This window comes from Betta splendens, chromosome 17, assembly GCF_900634795.4.
Source record: "Betta splendens chromosome 17, fBetSpl5.4, whole genome shotgun sequence".
In the NCBI taxonomy this organism is placed as follows: domain Eukaryota; kingdom Metazoa; phylum Chordata; class Actinopteri; order Anabantiformes; family Osphronemidae; genus Betta; species Betta splendens.
In genome coordinates, this window is record NC_040897.2 from 14,005,202 (window position 1) to 14,026,819 (window position 21,618).

The 21,618-nt window shown below is 42.4% G+C and overlaps 1 protein-coding gene across 1 annotated transcript; it reads left to right on the forward strand.

Annotated features, from left to right (window-relative positions):
- The first annotated feature begins 658 nt into the window (after positions 1–658).
- On the forward strand, positions 659–20,928 carry prkci (protein kinase C, iota). The gene is made up of 18 exons (XM_029132855.2): positions 659–1,011; positions 6,195–6,316; positions 8,597–8,686; positions 9,971–10,021; positions 10,531–10,616; positions 10,734–10,871; positions 10,987–11,029; positions 11,639–11,694; positions 12,369–12,545; positions 13,973–14,070; positions 14,914–15,000; positions 15,089–15,224; positions 15,338–15,425; positions 16,637–16,762; positions 17,120–17,199; positions 17,388–17,477; positions 19,141–19,256; positions 19,340–20,928. The coding sequence occupies exons 1-18, from the start codon at positions 929–931 to the stop codon at positions 19,425–19,427; spliced, it is 1,755 nt and encodes a 584-aa protein (XP_028988688.1). The 5' UTR covers positions 659–928; the 3' UTR covers positions 19,428–20,928.
- The last annotated feature ends 690 nt before the right edge of the window (positions 20,929–21,618 follow it).

A 21,618-nucleotide genomic window follows, 5' to 3' on the forward strand; every position in this document is an offset into this window, starting at 1 on the left:
CCTAAATGGGGCTGTTGTCTTTAATTGAGATGTTCAGGCTCATTGTTCTACTGCATCTTCCTTCTCTGAGCCACATTAATGGATGTCTCCTGTCAAAGCAGCTCCAGTTACGATTCACACTCAATCGTGCTTCACAGTTGGGGTCTTTTTTATGTTAGATTTGTTTCATGCACACAAAACATTGAAGCCTATGTAACAGGGCTGTCTGTGCTTTGGTTCTGTTTATTAGCCTAATAACACAGCTGTTCACACCAGAATTAGAGTTTTTTTTTGTTATATTTAACAAAAACAATCAAATAAACAACCATTTTGCTTTTTGACACTGGCTTAGAGTGTTGTATATATAGTAATTAATAAATTTAATATTATATAATATTTTCGAATCAAAGCACTTGAATGCGCCACAGGTCCTCAGGAGTTGTGTGATGTCCGAGCTCAGAGAGCTGAAATGAACGCAGCTCTAACCCGTAGAAAATCGTAAACTTGGTACAGTCGGGATGCTACCGTCTATAATTAGGTTTGTTCAGGTGTAAATGTATTTACGGTGATTTTTGTTTATATGTTAATTTAAAATGTATTTGAAAAACAGTGTTTGTCGTTTTATTTATTGATGATTGAATATAAATTTCTCTAAGCGGCTAAGTTCGCGCCTCCCCAGACATTCCGGGAATGGACTCGTCCGTCGCCAGGCCTTTGCAGTAGGGAGTTGTTCGGCGGTGCTCACAAGTTTTTCTTTACTTTACATGTTATTTTTGTTTGTTTGAGGGGCCGGAATTTCCTAGTTTTTGGTTTCCCCTGCTTTTTTCTTTACTCGACCGGTTGACGGAGTGCTAAATCACAGTGTTGGGGGTGTGGTGTACAACTACAGAGCTTAAGAAGAAAGGCAGGAAAGAAGGAAGGTAGAGTCGGACTGACCGCGGCGGAGCGTATGATGCCGACGTTGCGGGACAGCACCATGTCCCACCCCGGCGAGAATTCCCATCAAGTCCGGGTGAAGGCTTATTATAAAGGGTAAGAATGGACCGTTCTCTCAGCGTGTGGCCAGTGTTGTTGTTATTCTACCAAGTATCAGTTTAGAGTTGTGCGAGGCTAACCAGTTGCTAACATTAGCTAAGTTAGCTAGCGTCTCGCTAATGTTTGGTTCTTGGTTTAGGTGAGGAGGGCAGGCAGTCCGGTGAAACTCCCCAGACGCTCGGTGCGACGCCGCGCTCTCGGGCTTAGTTGAAACCTGTCTGTGAGACCCACGAGTTGTGTAGTGAACGAAATTCACCCTGGTTTAGTTGTTGTGCCCAATAAGATTATGACACTCTTATGAAAGCTTTCAAGCTATAAGCTCAGCTAATGTTAGCTAATAGTTGCTAGCAGAGAGTTCCACTGACTTAATGCAATCCACAACTCAGACAACGTGTTGTTATTTACGGAGTTCCTTATTTATTAAAACACAAACGTGAGTTTACAACATGATGGGGTATTTGGGAATGTGAACTCCATCAGGAAATATGTACAAATAGAGCAGAACAGTCAACCGTAGTTTGTAGCTGTCACTTTTCATCGTATTCCTAAGTAATAGTGGAAACTAATGTACTGTTCACCTTAGACAATAACCAGACCTGTAACCAGGGCTTCAAGCAGCTAACACGAGTATTAGTTCAATTAATAGTTCGGCCTGGGAGATCAAATACAATAGTAAAACACGGTCCAACTGTCTAGTTCTTTTCAATGTTTAGTTTACAATAACGTATGGAACATTGCTTGAAAATGACTTGACTTTAAAATTTATGTACGTGTATATTTTTACAGCTGATGGTGCTGCTCTGTATTCTACTGTATAATATCAAAACATTAGTTTGTGTTGTTTTGAATTACTGGTTTGAAACCAGTCTTGCTTCAGATAACGTTAGAATATTTTCTTTCATATTTGAGTATTCAATTTACTTTTTAAAATCTGGTGAATGTAACAAGTTGTGTAACTCATTAAAAAACAATTTTAGCACACACTTTCATGCGTTTATGAGTATGGAGACTTTGATTTTCTGTCATGCCATACTTGGTAAAAGCTGATCAGCTGGCAACTCATTTCCTTCCATATGACAATCCCTGCCCTGCTGTCTGTCTGATTGAACTGATTGGAGGCCAGCCAAAACTTGAAAAACATGTAGTGCAAGTCATCTCTGTCAGGCATGTTGCATTTCACCCTGGCTGTGACACACCTCGGGCACTGTGATTTGTGCTCGTCGTTGGGCGTCACAGAAATGTGTGAAGTATTTATGAGGTTACTGCTGAGGAATGTTGGGTATGTTACCAAAGAGGGAATGAAGTCTGCTGGTTTTTATGAATTGCCTGTTAGGGTCAATAGAGCCAGGATGTCATCAGTGTTGTTACTACTGTAATTAAGGAAATAGGTTCAGTCATATGAGTTTGCTAATGTGAAGATCTGACTGCAGAGTTAGAAATTGACTTACTATGTAAAACAACGTCCTCTGTGCTAGTGTATTTTAGCAGTTTAGTATTGGTTGTTGTATTTGAGCTTATTCTTTTCTACTTGCATGTCTGCTGTCGTTCAGCAGACTGGTGTCAGCCTGTAGCAGTCACTGACTCAACTCATTCAGAGTCCATACAGACACTGTAAATGCACCGATCCAATGGAGAACTGATAGAGTGTGGATCAGGGGTGGGTAACTTCAGTTCTTCAGGGCCTCAGCCCCTATTTCAAGTTGAGGAAAATATTCTTTGTTGTTCTCTGACATTTTGCTGATAAAACAGTTGGGAAAATACATTGTCAGTCAATTGGTAATAAAAATGTGGTGTATAATTTTCTTTTGTCCTCTTGTGTCTGTGTGTGTGTTTTAAGCAGCTCACAACAAAAGAGAGAAAATGGAAAGGCCTTTAAGGTTATTTTTGGTTTTGTCAGATTATAGCCGTCCTTCCTCAAACTTTAGTGAACAGGACACAAACAGCTGTTTAATGTGGGTTGACGAGATAACATTTGGAAAGAAAACTTCTTGGTGAGGAGTCACTTTATGGCTTTACTTTGAAGCCTTTTTCAGTTTTATCAGTCATCTTCACTTGCAGCTCAGAATTATATTTTGCACAATGTTACGGATTTCTCCACAATGTCTGTATATGACTGTCAATGTGTCATCATGTCAGTACAGAAAAGCAGTTTTGCAGCGTTTCCATCAGCGACTATTACAAGGCTTCGTAATGTGCCAGTCAGACCAGGGTCAGGATTGTTGAGTGAGGCATGTTGTTTGGCAGGAACCTGGGATTATGCCAGCTCAATGGAGCACTTTGTTTATTTTCTCTTTCTGAAAGAAGATGTCTTCCCTTTCGAGGTCTGCCTTCTGCATCAGTGCTTCGAAAAGATGGGAAGCTTTCCATGTGTGGTGGTTTACTTTGAAAGCCCCTCAAGCACTCAGCCATGGTCTTGCACCCCCACCAGCTACACACCGACCCACCCACCGAAACACATCTCAACTCGTGACTCTGTTTACAAAGTGGGAGTATTACTTTCTGCCGGCTGCCACTCTCGTGCATGTGATACCTGTGTTGCAGCGTCTTCACATCTTGCCCATTGTGACACGGCTCCAGTGCTTGCGTGCATGTGTCAGTTTGTTGTTACTACTGACCTTGTTGCTAAGCTCAGCAGGAGTATGTTTGGATTGTATTATTGTGCAGTAAGGAGTGAGTCTGTTTCACACTTAGCATCACGTGTGGGCTCATTTCCTGGACAGCACAGCATTCTGCAGACCAGAACAGGAGTGAGGTCCTGTGGCCTTGGTCTGAGTGGAGATGGGGTGGTGAAGGTGCAGTCTAGTGGATGTGTGGCGTGCACATGGGTGTTTGAGGAAACCTCCCCTTTTGGGCGAGTTTGGTAGCATGTATTTTACATTCTCTGAGCTTGTGCATGTGGGTTGTTGGGTGCACATCGATGCGAAGCAGCTCTGACAGAGTAATGGATGGTCCTAGGTGCTCATGGAAGACCACCCTGACCCAACTGCCTGCGTGAATGCTGTCCAGATGGGCTTGTGTTGCCCTACTCGTGGCAGTTTAGATGTCAGGGGCACAGGCCGACACTCCCCTTCTCCTCCTCCGCCTCATTTAATTTATCTGGGGTGTACTGTGAAGCAGAGGAATGCCAGGTCTGTGAGGAATGCTACTTCCTCCCCGTTACTCACCAGTGATGAGCTCCCAGTCTCTGCGCACAATCTTTCTGCCTTAATCACCCTAAGGAATCCCACAGCTCACATTCCTTTGCCTGCTTCATGTGGATGTGTTTGCTTAACATTCTTTTAATGGTTAAAATGAAACCGAACAATATTATTGCTTTCCTTAAGATTGTTTGTTAATATTTATTGGTTTAATCTCTAAAATGATAGTAAGCTTTAAAAATGTTCAGTTCAACAATTATCTGCCTGTTTACAATAGCGTTGAACCTAAATACCTTGTTTAAAATGATATGAAAACCTAATCAACTAACTGGGACTGCATCATAAATTATATAATTCTGCAAGTTAATTTGGTGATAGAGTTTGTCAAGTTTATTGATGATGCCTGTTACTGCCACTGAAGCTGAATTTACAAATCTGAAAACAGCAGGTTTGCTTTCCGTTGATATATTTGTATATGTCTAGTCTCTGCCAGTTTGCTGTTAATGTGCAATTAGCGTATTCTGCCTCTGTGTCACAGGAGGTTGTTTGAGGTACTTGAGACGTGGCTCAACTTTGACTACGACCTGTGTTTAATGAACACCCACAGTTCAGGTCTGATTACACGTGACACAGTTAAAGTCACCCGCTGGCTTAAAACTCTGCCCTCGATACTTCACAGGCACAGTGTGGGAACAGCGCTGTAGTGTTGGTCCATGTGTGTTCGTGTACTCTCTATCTTGTGCTGTTATCAGGGCCGTAGCAGGAAGTGGAGCTGCTGTGCTTGTCCTGGAGGAGAGATTAGACTCTAGGAGTTTAGTTGCCCCCCCCCCCCCTCCTCGCAGGCAATGATTAACACCAGCAGGATGGAATACGAGGGTGAGAAAATAAAAGGAGAGCGGAATCAATCTGAGCTTTGCCTCAGTTTATTCTAGCTCAGGGTGCTTTATTCATTTTTGATGTTCGCTTCTGGTCCGCACTGTTTAATACCTGCTGTGCAAAAGCAGCACGATCACGGGCCACGCTCTTCAGCTGCTCAGCTTTAATGTGAAACTCAAAGACCATCCGGTAAATCACAGCCTGGCGTGTGTGTTTGTGTGTGTTTGCAGCTGGCAAGGACTGACCCCGCCGTGGCCTTATACGCTTTACATTGTCCTTGGGCAGTTACAGTAGGTGTCCCTGGAAGTGTGCGTTGTTTACTCCATGTGTTGGGTTTTTATCATCCTCCTATAAAGCTCTCAAGTTGATGAAAATCTTAAGAGGTACTTGTCCTTGTGGGTCACTTCCTGGCGGCTGTGACAGCTTTTACGCATCACCCCTTTTTTATATTAACACTTTACTCCTGTGTTTAACCCACACCTCTCGTTTTAGCCCATTCCTTCCTCCCAACTTGCTCGTTATCCAACATATGGAGACGCCACAAGTCAGACTCCTGCCGCTTTCAGACCTGTAAAAGCGCTCGTGTAGACCTCCTCCATCTCCCGTCTTTGTGCTGTAAACACCTAAGGCTGACCAGAGGGCTGAAAGCAGGCGACAACAGTTGTTATGAAAAGATGAAGGCACATGATCGCATCTATAGCAGTAATACTCTCTGTGGTCCTTTTGACGTGTGCCCCGTGTCCCAACATTCCTCTGTGCTTGTCTGTGTGAAATGAAGGAGGAGGATGCTTTGTACAGTGTTACAGGTGCTCTTCAGGAAGTAATAGAGTGCAGTGAGCTGCGATATAGCTACAGCCATCAGGCTTGTGATTCCCTCCTCCTCTCCCTCTGCTTTTCACTCTTTTGCACTCTTTCTTCTCGTCTTTTTCCTCCATTTCTCGCCCCACATCCATGCTGTACTGATGAATGCACACACCAGTGTGACAGACGGCTAGACTGTGACGCAAACCCACTGGCGTTTGGGGGGATTCCCAGTCATGGTGAGGGGAGTGAGGGCCTTTACTTCATGTCTGGAAGTAGCGATGGAAAAAAAAATATTTAGTTGGTTTTGGATATGTCTACAAATTGTCCAGTGAAACTAAAAAAACCCGTTTGTCCTTTCTGCAGGGACATCATGATCACCCATTTTGAACCATCCATCTCATATGAGGGTCTGTACGGGGAAGTGAGAGACATGTGCTCCATGGACAACGACCAGCTCTTCACCATGAAGTGGATTGATGAGGAAGGTATGACTGCGTTACCCTCCTCCTGGCTTTAGTCCTTTTTACTCGGGTCACTTCCAGGTGGGATCGCAAAAAAGCCTGAAACGGAGGGGAAACGTGGAAGGCGGGTGGAGGAAAGCAGTCAAAGAATGTTGTTGTCTAGGCCAACCAGTTGTTTCATGCCTAACCCTGCCTACTCCTGCATGTCATAGCGGTGGATTCCTCTAGTTTTCCTCCAATGTTAGCACATGCTCAAGTTCTGATTTTCCTACACAATTCATCAATTTCGCTTGATTGCTAGTAAAAAATTTCAGCAGAGAAAAAAATCTAAACTCCTGGAAGTACTGGAGTCCAGACTTTGAGTATTCTGTATTGAGAAAGGCCGCCTGTCTACGAAGGGGAGTGTTCCTGTCAGTAGAGAATCAGATGTGCTGGTGTTTTTACAATATTCATATTACCAGAACATTATGCACAGAAAATCAGAACAAATTGTAACTTCATATAAATATAGAAGCTATAGTGCGTGTGCTCATGTCTGCCATTACACTTGACTGCAGGCTCAGTGTTGTGGTGTCAGTCAATAAAGCACACAGCCCCCTCACCCACTTCCTTGTCGTCAGCCAGTTAGTCATGCAGCAGTAATACTGTCAGAGGAAAGATGGAGCCGTCGGATTGCTCTGCTCAGGGTAAGGTCATCCTGCCCAACCTCATTAGACTCAGATCAGCTCCCACTAGTAGCCACCTACCTACAATCACTGCACTCAATTGCCCGTCTAAGAAAGTCAAGCTGCTTGATAGTCGTAATAAGGTGCTTCAGTGCCCTCCCTCTGCTCCATCCTCAGGAAGCACACACATACCGCTATGCAGTCAACTCTAATTACTACAATAATTATAAAGGACATGGAATTAATTAATACCTTCTATATCCCACTGTACTGTGTATGTGAAGTATACAAGTAGGTACATGTAATCTGATGCATCATAGAGATGTCAAAAATAATTGTCAAATTTACTCTGAACTTATTATAATTAGTGATCCAATGAAAGCTGTTCAGTAACAGTCATGAATCTGGAGCGCCTCCTGTAAGGTGTCTGCTTATGGAATAATTATCTGGCCTGTCATGAAGCATCCACACTCGACGACAGTGTGGCTCACGAGTGAAATTAACACAGAAGATGTCCACACCACTTTTAAATAGTTTGTGTGGCGGTATGTTGGTAACCAGGGAGAAATGATAGCGACACAGTGACAGACAGGACCAGTGCACAAACACTAAAGAATCAGCTTTTTACTGACATTCATTACAAGTGTATATTTTTTCAATAGGTTATTAATAAATGATCAATTGATGCTCTTACACACCTATTGACACTTAAAGTAAAGCTTAGTAAATATTAAGTGACTGCAGCAAATTGTATTGTTTTCACTCTACACTGTCACAGTTTCACTTCTTGGGTTATTTATAAAGCCAGTGGTTTGTCCTAGTAATTAGTTTAGTAAAGCACTAAGAATAGAATCCACGGCCTCTGTTTTTCTTACACTGCTTTTCCATGTGTCATAATGACACCTAACGTTCTTCCTGTCAATGGTAAGAACCTAATTAGATCTGTGACTCTGTTATGTTAATTATTGACTTGGATTAATCACTATAGAAAGAATGTACAGTTAAAGGATAGTTTTTGAAACGGTAACTTCCTCCACAACAATCTCGTTCACACCCACACTTTTCTGAGTCTTTAAAGTTCACATATTGTAATTTAGACTTCGCCCACAATGGATAAACAGAAATGTATTTTTTTATTTAAATGTCAAGCAGCCCTACTTTATACCTCACCTTTTACTTTAGCTCTGGGAAATGAAAATAGAGTTCATGCCCCATTTAATTCTCCCAGTTTTATTATTACATGACCTGTTGTGTGTTGCTGTTATTTTTATTTAAATGCCACCTGTTCATTGTTGACTTTCAACAGTAACCCGATCTTTTAAATGTCATGTAAATGAGAAATTGGGTTTCGCTACTAGGTTCTCAACAGGTGTTAGTTTCAACATAAGGACAAGAATGAAGTGCAAAGTGTGATATGCTAAATATATGTGCATACATAAGCAGCTAAAAGCTTGGGCAGCCATATTTGTTCATATCGGAATCAGAAATATTTGAAACGTTATCCCTGTGGCAAAATTAGTTTTATCCCAGATGCTCCAAAAGAAAAATGAAAAGAGTTTCTATGTACAGTTCCACCACAGGTTTAATTCAGACATTACAAGCACATGCTTTCTTCCCTAACATCTCGCCTCCACTGCAGGTGACCCCTGCACTGTGTCCTCTCAGCTGGAGTTGGAGGAAGCGCTGCGTCTCTACGAGCTCAACAAAGACTCGGAGCTCATTATCCACGGTGGGCCTTGATTCACACTTTATTTATAACCTAACGTGTTGTTCACAGATGTTGATTCTTGGACAGTAGGACTTGTTGCTCGTTCCGTGATGTCTGCTGCAATGCTGTTTGTTTTTTATGCTCAGTGAACTAATAAATGTTATCCAAACAGCTGTATTAAGTATGCTTTTAATTAGTTTACAGCCAGTCATTGCTCAGGCAAATGTGGATAATGTATGTAGATCAAATGTGTTACAGTGTGGTTGTGAAAATATTTTCTGTTTTTCTTGAGGCTTTTTTGAATCCATTATAACAATATTTTCTGTGCATTATGCTGCTTTAAAATAAAATACAATACGTCCTTAAACTAGATGGTGAGCTGAAACCGTTGCCATGAGAGACCATGAGCATCCATGTCCTATACATAAGAAGGAATCATGCAAATACGTCTTTCTGCATCGATGATCTGTGAAAGCAACATTGGGGCTGCTGTCAATTTCTGTGTAAGGCCACCTGAAGTACATGTCTAGCAATATGTAACATGTGATTCAAAGAGCAGTGACTGATGGGAACACGGATTCACTTAAGACGTGCTCAGATGATTCTTATAAAATCAGGTGTTTGTGTCACTTTGCATCCCATCAACGCTAAGTGAGCGCTTTGCTTACTCGGACGAGTTTGAGTTGGATTTAATTGGGTGACCTGTTTTTCATGTTGTGTATGTTATCGTTATGGCAGGTTCATATGCATTCAGAGTTGGAGGTAATTCTGGCGTGTGGGGGTTCCAGTGTTAGACCCATGCACAGCTGTTCCGTGTGTACGCATGCAGCAGGAACAGGTGCTCTGTGCTTAATATTAGGTTCTAATCAAATCTGAGGTGAGAGGTCAAGAGTACAGTGGACGTGAGTGTGGCGCAGGAGATGAATGGAGGAGGGGGTCGAAGAGAGGATGTGACGGTGCTGCGGGGGGTCGCAGGTCTGCTCGTTAACAAGCTTGTCAGCTGTAGCCCACACCTCGCCTGTGACTCACAGTACCTTCAGTCTCACTCGAGCCGCCTCTATCTCGCACATACATACATACATAAGCAAACCTTGCGAGTCTTAGGGTTGTGTTTTTCTCTCCTCTCTGTCTGCAAAAACACAATTGCTCCAATAAAAAAAACGTGAAGGAGTTTCATCTCGATTCCCTGAAGGTGACAGGATCTCTACAGGTCGTCACGATGAGAGGAGTTAAAATGTTGTCAGCAGCGTGCAGACTGTCGGACAAAATATCACTTTATTCAACATTCTGTTTTTGTCTTCCCAGTCTTTCCATGTGTACCAGAAAAGCCAGGCATGCCCTGTCCAGGAGAAGACAGTAAGCTGAACCCCTTTCTCCTTTCTTGTTTTTCAAACTGGCCTCCCAGATACATGTAAATAGCTATTTCATTTACTGTCTCAAATTGAGGCACCTAAAGAAAATCCGCTTATTGTAGTCACATCAGACAGGCAGTTGTTTATATGTATTCACTGTAAAGAGGAGGAATTTAAGTTTAGAAAATCGCATAAAAGGATAAATAATATGTATTCGCAAATTATGTAAATAGTGTTTGTATAGTCAATGAGGAAAAAAAAGTGTTAAAGTAGATGCTTTAAACTCCCACACTGCATATGTCATTGAAGTTACACATTTACACATTTTGAAAGCAAAACATTTGTATTTGTAGCTTAAATGTACTAAAGATGTCCCTGATCAAACGTGATATTTGTATCTCCGGTGTAACTTGCTTATGTGTGTCCATTTAGCCCACACATCGCTTGAATCCCTTGCAAATAGTAAAATGAAACCACACAGATAACGCCAGTGTTTCGTCTTCATTATTTCAGAGTCGATATATCGGCGTGGGGCCCGGCGCTGGAGGAAGCTTTACTACGCCAGTGGTCACGGCTTTCAGGCCAAGCGCTTTAACAGGGTGAGACTGAGTCTGAGTGAGACAGAACAATCAGCAGGAGCGTGTTTCTAAAAGGATCACAGCTTTGTTAAAGGGCTCGTGTTTGTGAGTTAAATGTGGCCCTCTTTTTCCGAGCAGAGAGCCCACTGTGCCATCTGTACGGACCGCATCTGGGGTCTGGGGAGGCAAGGATACAAATGCATCAACTGCAAACTGCTGGTGCACAAGAAGTGCCATAAACTGGTCACAGTGGAGTGTGGTCGACCAATGTATCATGTGAGGACTGAGTATTGGTCTGATGCTGTGAAGTGCATTGTTGACATCCGTGACTCATAAGTGCTCTGCAAAATGTGTGTCTCTATTGATTATTATATTTATTGGTGTTGTTTAGGATCCAATCATCCCAGGCCAACCAGACCATACTGAACCAACAGGTAATGCTCTCACACAAAACAACGATAACTGAATTTAATCAACAGCTTCCATATATTGTTTAGTCATATTAATTTGTTGTGGACTGGTCTCCTCCTTTAAACTGAACCGAATTCGAGGTGCATCAGTGTGTCTTCAGCCGACAGCACTAGACTTAAGGTCAATCAGGTGGTTGAGAGGCTGAATGCAATGAGGCGCCTTAGGATCATTGCTGCTGTTGTTAGTGAAGCAGCCACAAAAGCCTAGATGCTCACAGGTCAGCAGGGTCTGATGAGGCGCTGTCATGGTAACTGTAGGATGGAAGAATCTGTGTTTTTCAGCCAACTGTTCTATGACAGTTTTATGCATTTTATTTCCAAATGTTTACTTCAATTTTGTTGTTTTAAATGTTGTGGTTCTGCTCTAGCGTCGAGATAAAAAGGTATTTTCTTTTCTAACTGAGCAGAGAGAAATTATTCTGGCACTGCAGGGCTGTGAACAAAGCGTGTGACTGTCTCTCACCTACTTTGTTTTCTTCTTCTCTCATCTCTCCTATTTTTTCCCGCGCTGCCTCCCCCTCTCCTTCTGTCTGTCTGTCACTCTGTCTGTCACTTTATCCTCCTCTCTCACAGCCCCACAGAATAAAGACTCCAGAGAAAGCTTGAATTACGACGGAGAAGAGAAAGAGGTGAGAGAGACATCCGTTGATGTTTGACTCCCAGTCTGTCAACCTGTCATGTGGGCTCAGCGTGTTTGTGTATATGTATATTTAGTCAGAGAATTTGGCAGGTTTTATGAGAAGAGAGAACGAATACGAACACCTGTAATTAGGAGATAGAGTTGCACTTTCTTAGCTAGAACCTACATTCAGGTCATCTGCTTTCAACCTGCTGTGACCGAATCATTTAGAGGGCATGCAGATGTACCCTCACAGTGCTGCTTCATTAATTTCCTTTTACTGAATGTAAAGCCTTTGGACAATAAACCTTTTAATCACTGCTTTTAACTCCAGAGGCTGATGAATGGCTCAGGATGTAGTTTGGTACTGGATGGGTTGGTTGTACAGAGATGGACATGAATAGGTTGGTTGGATAGAGAGATGAGGCAGAAAGCTGGATGATCTTATCTACTGTTACGCTGATGATGTAGCAGTGGGATTAGAAAGCTAGCGATTCACTACAGATTACAGGACAGTGGATAAAACTGTTTGAATGATAGAGTTCAGATTATGTAGGAAATAGTCTTTGCTAAGCTTTACTTTAAAATAGAGCTGTTTGAAGCAACTGTTCTCTATAGTTTGATACTTTGACGAAGACTTGTAATTCTTTTATAATTTATTAATTTATTTCTACTTCCTCTCAGGCACGGAACAGTAGAGACACAGGGAAGTCACCTTCTAGCCTTGGCCTCGCAGACTTTGACCTGCTAAGGGTGATCGGCAGAGGCAGCTACGCCAAGGTGCTGCTGGTGCAGCTGAAAAAGACGGAGCGCATATATGCCATGAAGGTGGTGAAGAAGGAGCTGGTCAATGACGACGAGGTAAGCATCACTAATGACTAACCTGCATCAGAGTCAAGCTTTTCTGTTCTAACGAGAGCCGCTGACTGACATATGGGTATGGATGCCTTGCCTAAACAGAACAGTAGATGGAAAGGCACGAATCGAAGACAGGTGATTTTCCACGGTTGGTGTTGTTAACAAAGCATTTACAGACTAAAGACTTAATATGAACCTCCAGATCCTAATTTAGCACTACAGACATATTTCTTTATTAAAAATATCTATAAATGACTACAGCAACTAATTATAGCCTTGAAAATCATCTACCTTATCCTTGGCTGTGGCAAAAAGGGCATCTAACCAGTAATATGCCAAGTCTGTAACACAACACTTCACATGTTGATCAACTTACTTTAAAAAAAGGCCTTCTGCCGGTTTTGTATCATTGTTGGTGTCTTGGTATAAAAATGTGCAACCCTTCTCATCTGTTTCCTACAAAGAGTAAAAACACACACACATAATGTAATTCAATTAATTAGAATATAAGAATCTTAAGGTCTCTCAGAACCCACAATGATACTTTCCAAACAGTCTAAAAATTAAAGCTAATAAATTTATATTTTATGGTAAGAGAGAACTTCCTGGACTTGGTATGAGAGAACATTAGGAATAAATTATTGATGTTTTATTTAGCAAAAAAGTAGTTGCAGGTTATTATATAATCAATGGTCATTTTTTAAAAATATTTCACATTATGTAATTGTTATTATTAAATCAGGTGGTGACATATTAAAGGCGCAATATTTCAATAATTCTGCTAAAGTAGGAAATATGTAAAGTATTTAATAAGTGAAACTGTCCCTTCAAGTCTGTACAATGTGACAGTAACACAACACCTCCGCCCCTTCAGATGTGAGAACGTTAGTTAATTGTGAAGTCATCAGTCTTCTGTCACTGTCATGTATAATTAATGTAATTAGCACAATCACTGTGAGCTGTTTTTCATGGCACCATGATTTCTACATGTGATTAAAACCCAGCGTGTGTGTTTTTCCTCTGCAACATCGAGTTGTGTTGACAGACCTCTTCGAAGACACGAGTCTTTGAGAGGGTGTAGCTAAAGCATCATGTCATCAGAAATTGATCCCAGTGAACACGTGTAGCAGCAAAGCTAGTGGCAACGGGAGTAGTTAGTCTTGATTAGACCTACTTAGCGTGATTGACAAATTGACCAAAGTGCCTCTCGATCAATGCTGAAGTGTCGCTGCACTGACGGCGTGAACGGCAACTGTGTCGAGCCCTGTTCTCACCCGAGCACCAGTAAAGCCCTGCTGATGCTGCTTTGACTGGATCAGCTTCTACCCCGCTGCTCCCTAACGTACACACATCAAACCTCAAGCCTAACCTAGGTTCAAGGGTACTATTTTAAAATGACACTGTTGTGGCTGTTTGTGTTCTTCTTTTAGGACATTGACTGGGTCCAGACGGAAAAACACGTCTTTGAGCAGGCCTCTAATCATCCCTTCCTGGTCGGCCTCCACTCCTGTTTCCAGACAGAGAGCAGGTAGTGTTCCCTGTTTCACACAACTCTGCAGAGTTAAGGCGATGCAGCAAGAGTGAATATTGGTGCTTCGACCGTTGTTGGTTTGCTTAAATACAACCAAAGTGTGGAAAGGTTGAGAGTTAAGAGTGTTCATGTCTGCCTACACATACATCTCCTGCATTTTCAGATCAGGAGGAGGAAAAGTGTTAGGTTTGACCACAACCGCGTTCTCACAAATGTCAAAGTTTTGCCACCAGAAATCCAGAGGTGTGGTGGTTGTATATGACCTGTACTTTAGCTGCGTGGCCTAAAATCCTGTGACTGAATGCATTTAGGTCAAATTCACGTAACTATATGCATGAGTTTTTAAAATGGCACGTCGCCTACTGCTCCTGTGGTCGGGTTACGTTTAGGTAAAGAGAGCACCGTTAATGTCAGGAGAGAGTGTGGTCATGGTTAAGGTTATGGGAAGATCCCCACCTAAAAACCCCTGAAGCATGGTTTACAACAACCTCAATAAATATTAATGACACTTAACATTTATCAAAGAAAATACTAATAGTCCACTGTACAGTTGAGGTGCTCTCTAAGGCGTGTGGATGTTCTCCTTCCTGTTTCGTATGAACTTGCTAGTGAAATTTGATGGATTCAGATATCATCCCAGTACATGTTGCTTTTTCCCCCCTCATCCTTTTTGTGTCCAAAAGGTTAAGTTGGGTGTGTATGTGGTTACAGTGTGACATGAGCAGATCTTCTGTTATACACCCACCCAGCCACACCTCCAGCCCCTAAACAGGACTGAACGCGCATCAAGCCAATGTTGTCATGTTAAAAAAAAATGAATACATTTCTGTCTTTTTCCAGACTGTTTTTTGTTATTGAATACGTGAACGGCGGCGATCTCATGTTCCATATGCAGAGACAAAGGAAACTCCCAGAAGAACACGCCAGGTACCTGCATCAAAGAACACGGACTCATTCTGGGTTTCACGTAACCTTATAGACCTGTAAGAATCTGCCTCCGCTTTGGCTTTTACAGATTTTACTCAGCAGAGATCAGTCTGGCGCTGAACTACCTTCACGAGCGAGGAATCATCTACAGGGATCTCAAGCTGGACAATGTGCTGCTGGACTCTGAAGGACACATCAAACTCACAGACTATGGCATGTGCAAGGTGTGGTTTCCGTTTACTGGAGGCTCTCGTGATCACGCTCTGGATAAAAGCGCCTGCAGAGCTGCAGGGGTGTTGGATTTCAGCCCGCTGAGATGATCTTTTCTTGTTTGCAGGAGGGCTTGAGACCAGGTGATACAACAAGCACTTTCTGCGGTACCCCCAATTACATCGCCCCCGAAATACTTAGAGGAGAGGATTACGGTGAGAATTGCCGCTCACAGGCACTTACTTGAAATGCTATCCGAAGATTTGGATTTCATGTAGAGCATGAGGTAGTAATATGAGGTTTTATGCAGTAATATATGTGATTTTGCTCTCAATCACTGTGATAGATGTGCAGCGGTGCCATTTGTGGGTCAGCGTCTACATTCACTGGTTTAAATTGTGTTTAGATTCGTTGGAGTTGTGCGTTTAACACGCCAAGCTGGCAGTCAGCCACCGGTGAGCGTGTGCTGCTCAGGTGTTTGTAGTGTTACATGCTAGACTAGCAGTAACCCACTCTACAGCTTGTCACCCAGTGTAGCAGGTAAGGCCCAGGTACAGGATAGTACTGAGGAGGAAACCGAAGTATGGCTTTAATGCTGAAGCACACGGCTCAATGAACACCTCACAAATTAAACTATAAAACTATTTTGTTAGGGTTGTGATTATTGGCGAAAATGAATTACAAACTAAATTACCATAAATGTGGGAAATATTTTGAAAAATCAATAAATCACAGAAGCCATTGACAGATGGTGCTTTGTCGCTGAGTGTATGGGTTGAGAAGGTGATTTATGAACGAGTAAGTACGACTCAAGTGTCGTAGCCGCGAAGAACCGAGGTTCAAGTGTTGGTGTAATATCAGCTTTGTCACTGTAATTGACTGGAGCACATAGAAGTATCTATAAACATAAGTGTCTCTGAACATAAAACAGTAGACACAGAAAAGAGCTCCTTGGTTACCAGACGAGGTATCTTAGCAACACGTTTCATTAGTAAATGATCTGATCAGTGTTGTTCTGTTATAACAGACCCTCTTTGTAGAAAGTGTGTTGATGTGTCTCAGTAGAAAAGGCAAAGGTTTGGAGAATGAAAGCTAAATGATGGCTGAATGTCACTTAACCTCGCGTAATAACTGTAACTGTTTAAAATCACTAGGGGGCAGGTTTATGAACTCATTTCACATTAGTAATTTTAGTGTTTCTTTAACATGGGGAAAAAAAACACAGACAATTTTTAAAAATCAATATTTGATGCCTGTCAGGGTCTTAATAATTCACTGTCCATAGGCATTACTACCATATGGAAGATTATGATAAAATATTCTGGCCTTAGATTTAAAAAAGGTTGACTTTTTATTGCTGTATGTTAAACGGTCTGTTGAGATGGATGATCAGTGGCGCTCACTCGTCGTGTGCCCTGTGTTTCAGGTTTCAGCGTGGACTGGTGGGCGCTGGGGGTGCTTATGTTCGAGATGATGGCGGGCCGGTCCCCCTTCGACATCGTCGGGAGCTCTGACAACCCAGACCAGAACACAGAAGACTACCTCTTCCAAGGTGAGGCACACATTACTGAGGTCTGTCAGGCGGTAACGGCTCCGTGGAAGCTTCTAACACCTTTGTATTAACACCTCTATAATGGACGCTTCTCTAAGACTCGGGGACACGCCATCTGTTTAATGCAAATGTGTGAATATAAGTGTGTTTTTGTCTACAGCTACTTCATTGTCAATATGGTTTTAAACCTGTTACATTCAGACAGACGGGGAAGATGTTACTGCTCAGTAAAGTCACATCAAAGTCATGTCTCTCATTGTGTCTGCAATCATCTGCCATTTTAGCCAGAGACCATCTTTCTGACCCTCTCTCCTTCTTGTGCGCTCACCACCTCCATCTTTTCCTCACTTTCTGCAGTAATATTGGAAAAACAAATCCGAATTCCTCGCTCGTTGTCAGTCAAAGCCGCCAGCGTCCTCAAAGGCTTCCTCAACAAGGTAAGAGTGAGTCAGGTGGGCCTGGGTTAAACAGTGTAGGCTCTAACCCCTGTGCATGGATTTATTATGGCCTCACAGTCAAACTCAAGCTTTTCTCCTCTTCTTGTTTTTCATTTTCTGGCAACTCCTTCTCTTGGCTTTTGTCTGTCTCCACACTCATCTGCTGTGTCTCGCCCTCTTTCCTACAGGATCCTAAGGAGCGTCTAGGCTGCCACCCTCAAACAGGCTTTGCCGACATCATGGGCCATCCATTCTTTCGAAATGTCGACTGGGACCTTGTGAGTAATTTAAGTTACGTAATGACAAAAATTTGATTTACTGTAATTAAGTTAATGTGTGCGTCTGCTATCTATGGTTGCGATAAAGAAACGACAATGTCTGTCTCTGGTTGAGCAGTGGAGAGTTTGTCACATTATTTCCTGTTGCGCAGATTATAGACCAGGTGGAAAAAGTACAATTTCCATTATGTAGGATTCAAGTTCATCGGCACTGAGCAAAGCGAAGCTACATTACACAGGAGGCAACAGATTTAAAGTAAAATATTAAATGTAGCTGTGTAAGTGTGATGCATGTATGTAGGAGGGGGGATGACGAGCAAAACAACAGCTGACAAACACAACGCTAGGGAGACAACAGCAGAGGCTGAGTAACAGAGGAAAGAAGACAGGAAGCCAGCGATGGGGAGGAAATGAGCATGACTCTCACAAAGACAGACGAGCTGACATCTGGAGATCTGGAGTTATACATGTTAATCTGCAGTCTTATCTCACATGGTGAAACAAGTAGAACTCGTTTCAGTTTCTTGCTTTAACTGAGTTAAACAATATTAGTAACGATAATGAACACAGAAACTTTATTGGTTGGGCAGCGGTGGCTGAAAAACGAGGCAGCGGCCCCTGAGGACCACAATATCCCACCCTCGATTCAGATCAATAACAAACCCTTTAATCGCAAACAGATTTACCCTTTAAAATTCAAATGACGACGTCCTGTGGAGTTTTCTGAAGCAATGTTTATATTCAGTGTTTCTCAGTATAACACGCTGTGTATCCTAAAGGTCTAACGCACATTAAATTAGTTTCCTTCCTCGTTAATGGTATGACGTGTAGCCTGTACCGTTATCATAACATTTCTGACCATCATACATAAACCATAAAACAGAGCCCTAGTTTCAATTCATTATTAGGAAATGCAGGTGCTAAGAATGTAGTTTAGTTTTTCCATTGCCGAAAATAGCCCTCATGTCTTTTTTTTTTTTTTTTTTTGTTTGATCTGGTTCTGTTCAAAGTTGAACCTGCTTCCTATCAATATTTGCTAAATGTCTGTACATCAGTCTGGCACGTGCTGGCGTCTAAAGGCCGGCACACAGAACAGCACTGGTGCTGGCTCGTCACTGAGTCACACACACACACACAGACCGACGGACAGACAGGGCGGCGTGTCAGGGAGTTCTGTGACCTGTTTTTCCCTGTTTGGTCTGGAACAAGAAGCCAGCAGTCGGTCAGGACGTCTGCAGGGATCGGCTTACACCCACCTCCTCCCCAACGCGGCGCTTCCCTCTGTGCTGCACCTGTTCGCCTGCAGGGGGAGGGCACACGAGTTCACCAACAACCAGACTGACGCAGTTCCTGCTGCTCTATATTTATTAAGCTTATTAAATAGTTACAGATGTAAAGGTTCCTCATAAGGTCACTGCTATAGCTTTTAATCAGAGTGACTCACCTGTGGTATTTATCTATGGAAACATATAAGAGACATAGCAGCTATAGTGGCCTCGTAAGTGCAGCACTTAACTGTTTTGTGTAGCACATTTTAAAAACGAGATAATATTTAATCTGGTAAAATCAGTGGTCCGGCAGAAATCTGTTCTAAGATGTTAATAAGTGTGTTAACATCATGCAATAAAGGTTTGCTCCCACCTTATAACTGTCTGTGTTTCAGCTGGAACAGAAGCAGGTGGTCCCTCCATTCAAGCCCAACATCTCAGGGGAATTCGGACTGGACAACTTCGACGCCCAGTTTACCAACGAGCCGATCCAGCTCACGCCTGATGACGAGTGAGCGCCCCTTCCTCCGAATCTTTTTCATCACGACCCACTCGCGTCTGCTTTCTACTAATCTGTTGCGTCGTTCGTTGCAGGGACGTAGTCAAGAAGATCGACCAGTCTGAGTTCGAAGGCTTCGAATATATCAACCCACTCCTGATGTCGGCGGAGGAGTGTGTGTGAGACGTTGCTCGTACGCCACACACACCCACACACACTCGCACACTCATGCACGTGTTACGTGGCGTCTCAGTGTCTCAAACTGCATGGTTTTGGAACAACCCAGTAACATCAACCTTTTGTTCAAGGACCACACATGCACAGTAGAACGCTTATTTGCCAAAACCAGTCTCACAGTCTGCCATTTATAACCACTTGTCCTTAAGCCTGACTTCTTTCTTAATTATTTTTATACCATGTAAATCTGCACTGATATCGACTTTCTCATCGGGGCCTCTTTATTGGTAGCCGACAAGGCTACAGAGTTCTTCCAAGGTTGCTGGGGGAGGGAGGGATGAAGCACAGCCCTTGACAGATAAACTGAGCATCCTCTCCTTCCAGCTGTTGGGGTGTCTTCAATTCATATTTTATTTGTGTGTATATGAAACGACTATTGAGGGTAAATGTTAGACAGGGCCTTTTTAGCTTCAAGCTGCAGTCACACAAAACCAATGTTAAATAAAGTTATTTTGAATTTAGCTTGGGCTCGGCATCCCTTCTGTAGAGGAATCATAACACTAGCCCTTAAAAAATAGAAAAATTAAAATCTATATATTTTCTCATGTTTAATTTAACAGCATAGCAGCCATGATGTATGTTGTTCTGTGTTACATGAACAGGCTGAGACTTTATTGCTTTTGCTGGAAACATTGTGTCTGCTTCAAGTTCCTGCAATGGCGCTTAAACAGCAGCATCTAACTAACTGTGAATGAAATGGGCTGGAAGAGAAGCACATGAAACCTGAACGTTGGAGCACAGCTTTAGTTCTGCTGTTCACACCATCCGCAACTTCATGTTTAAACAGGACCAAAAAAAGCATTTTTCTTGCCGGTACGTATTAGATGGTACAGTATGAGAAAGATGTTGTGTCCGAAGTCATACACTTTATATATTCACCTTTTCCTTTGCTCAGTTTAATACTATGCCTTCTGAAACATGGTTTGTTTTTCTACTTTCTCCATTCCATGTGTGTGTGTTGAGATTATGGAAAGAGGCTCAGTTGAGACATAGTGACGTTTCAGTCATAGGACTGTGTCTGCTGTCCTCCACTTTAACCATATCACACTATCAGACATTATGTGAAGCGGCTTTAAAGCATCTTAAAGCTCTGACCAGCTGCGTTCCACTCCCGGCTGTAATGACACTAAGTGACTGTGATCGAGTTGATGCCTCTCACTACTTATAAAAAAATGTTTTTAAGCACGTGGTGACCGGAGCAACACATTCATCTGTTACATGTTACGTCTACGTTACTGTTACTTCTTTGTAAAGCCTGTTTTCATTTTGATTTTTTTTATCACTACATTGATTCTGAAATGTTACTGTTAAATCCAATGGAGACACTACCTGTTTTATTTGTTTTGGGGTGTTCTCCACCCACAGGACTCTGCTGAACTTTATTAGTAGTGTGCAAAGAAAAACACAGACTGTCAAATAAACATTTTATTTCTCTTGTGGTAATATCTGTTTGTCTCAGCATGAATTTGTGGTTTATTTAAAGGGACATTACACATACAATTGTCCATCTGTTCTACTTCTACCTCATAGTTTTGTGTCTCTTTATGCACAAACATTATACAAGTACGAGTTGTCTTTTAATAGTTTAAAGTTAAAATGTAAGTAGCATTAACAATTGCTGCTACGATATCCCTCAGAGCTTAAAAGCCTAAATCCTTTCCTAATCCAAATTCATTAACAAAGAGACTTTATGTATCGTGTAGTTTAAGTTTACTGTCATAAGGAAACCGTTCCCATGTGAACTCTCGACCTAACGGTCTTTACAGTCATGTTGGGAAAAGGCCATACAAATAGTAGTGGACCGTCAGAACTGATGAGTTGACCAGGCTGCTGCAGTCTCACTGCACACAGCAGACCTGAGTGCTCAGACCCACATGGGCGTCTGGAGAGGAGGGAATTAGTCTGAAGTCATTAAGCCTAAGTCTTTCCAGTCCAGCTGCTTATGTCTCCACCGGTCACGCGACTCCCGCCTGCATGGAAAAGGTCATAGATACCGAAGCTGCTGGCGGTGCCCTCACACTGAGCTTAGTGTTGACAGGTGGGAAAAAAGGATCCCACCAAAAATAGTCAACTGTATTGATTTGTGTGCTGCTACAACCCATATCCTGATCCACTTAACCATTTCCTATTGTGCATA

What these genes read in the sequence shown, in the direction of transcription:
- prkci (XM_029132855.2), top strand. Translation starts at nt 929, where the DNA reads ATGATGCCGACGTTGCGGGACAGCACCATGTCCCACCCCGGCGAGAAT. An exon ending in TCAAAGGCTTCCTCAACAAG is followed by an intron (nt 17,200 to 17,387) that starts GTAAGAGTGAGT and finishes TCTTTCCTACAG; the next exon opens with GATCCTAAGGAGCGTCTAGG. An exon ending in CAGCTCACGCCTGATGACGA is followed by an intron (nt 19,257 to 19,339) that starts GTGAGCGCCCCT and finishes CGTTCGTTGCAG; the next exon opens with GGACGTAGTCAAGAAGATCG.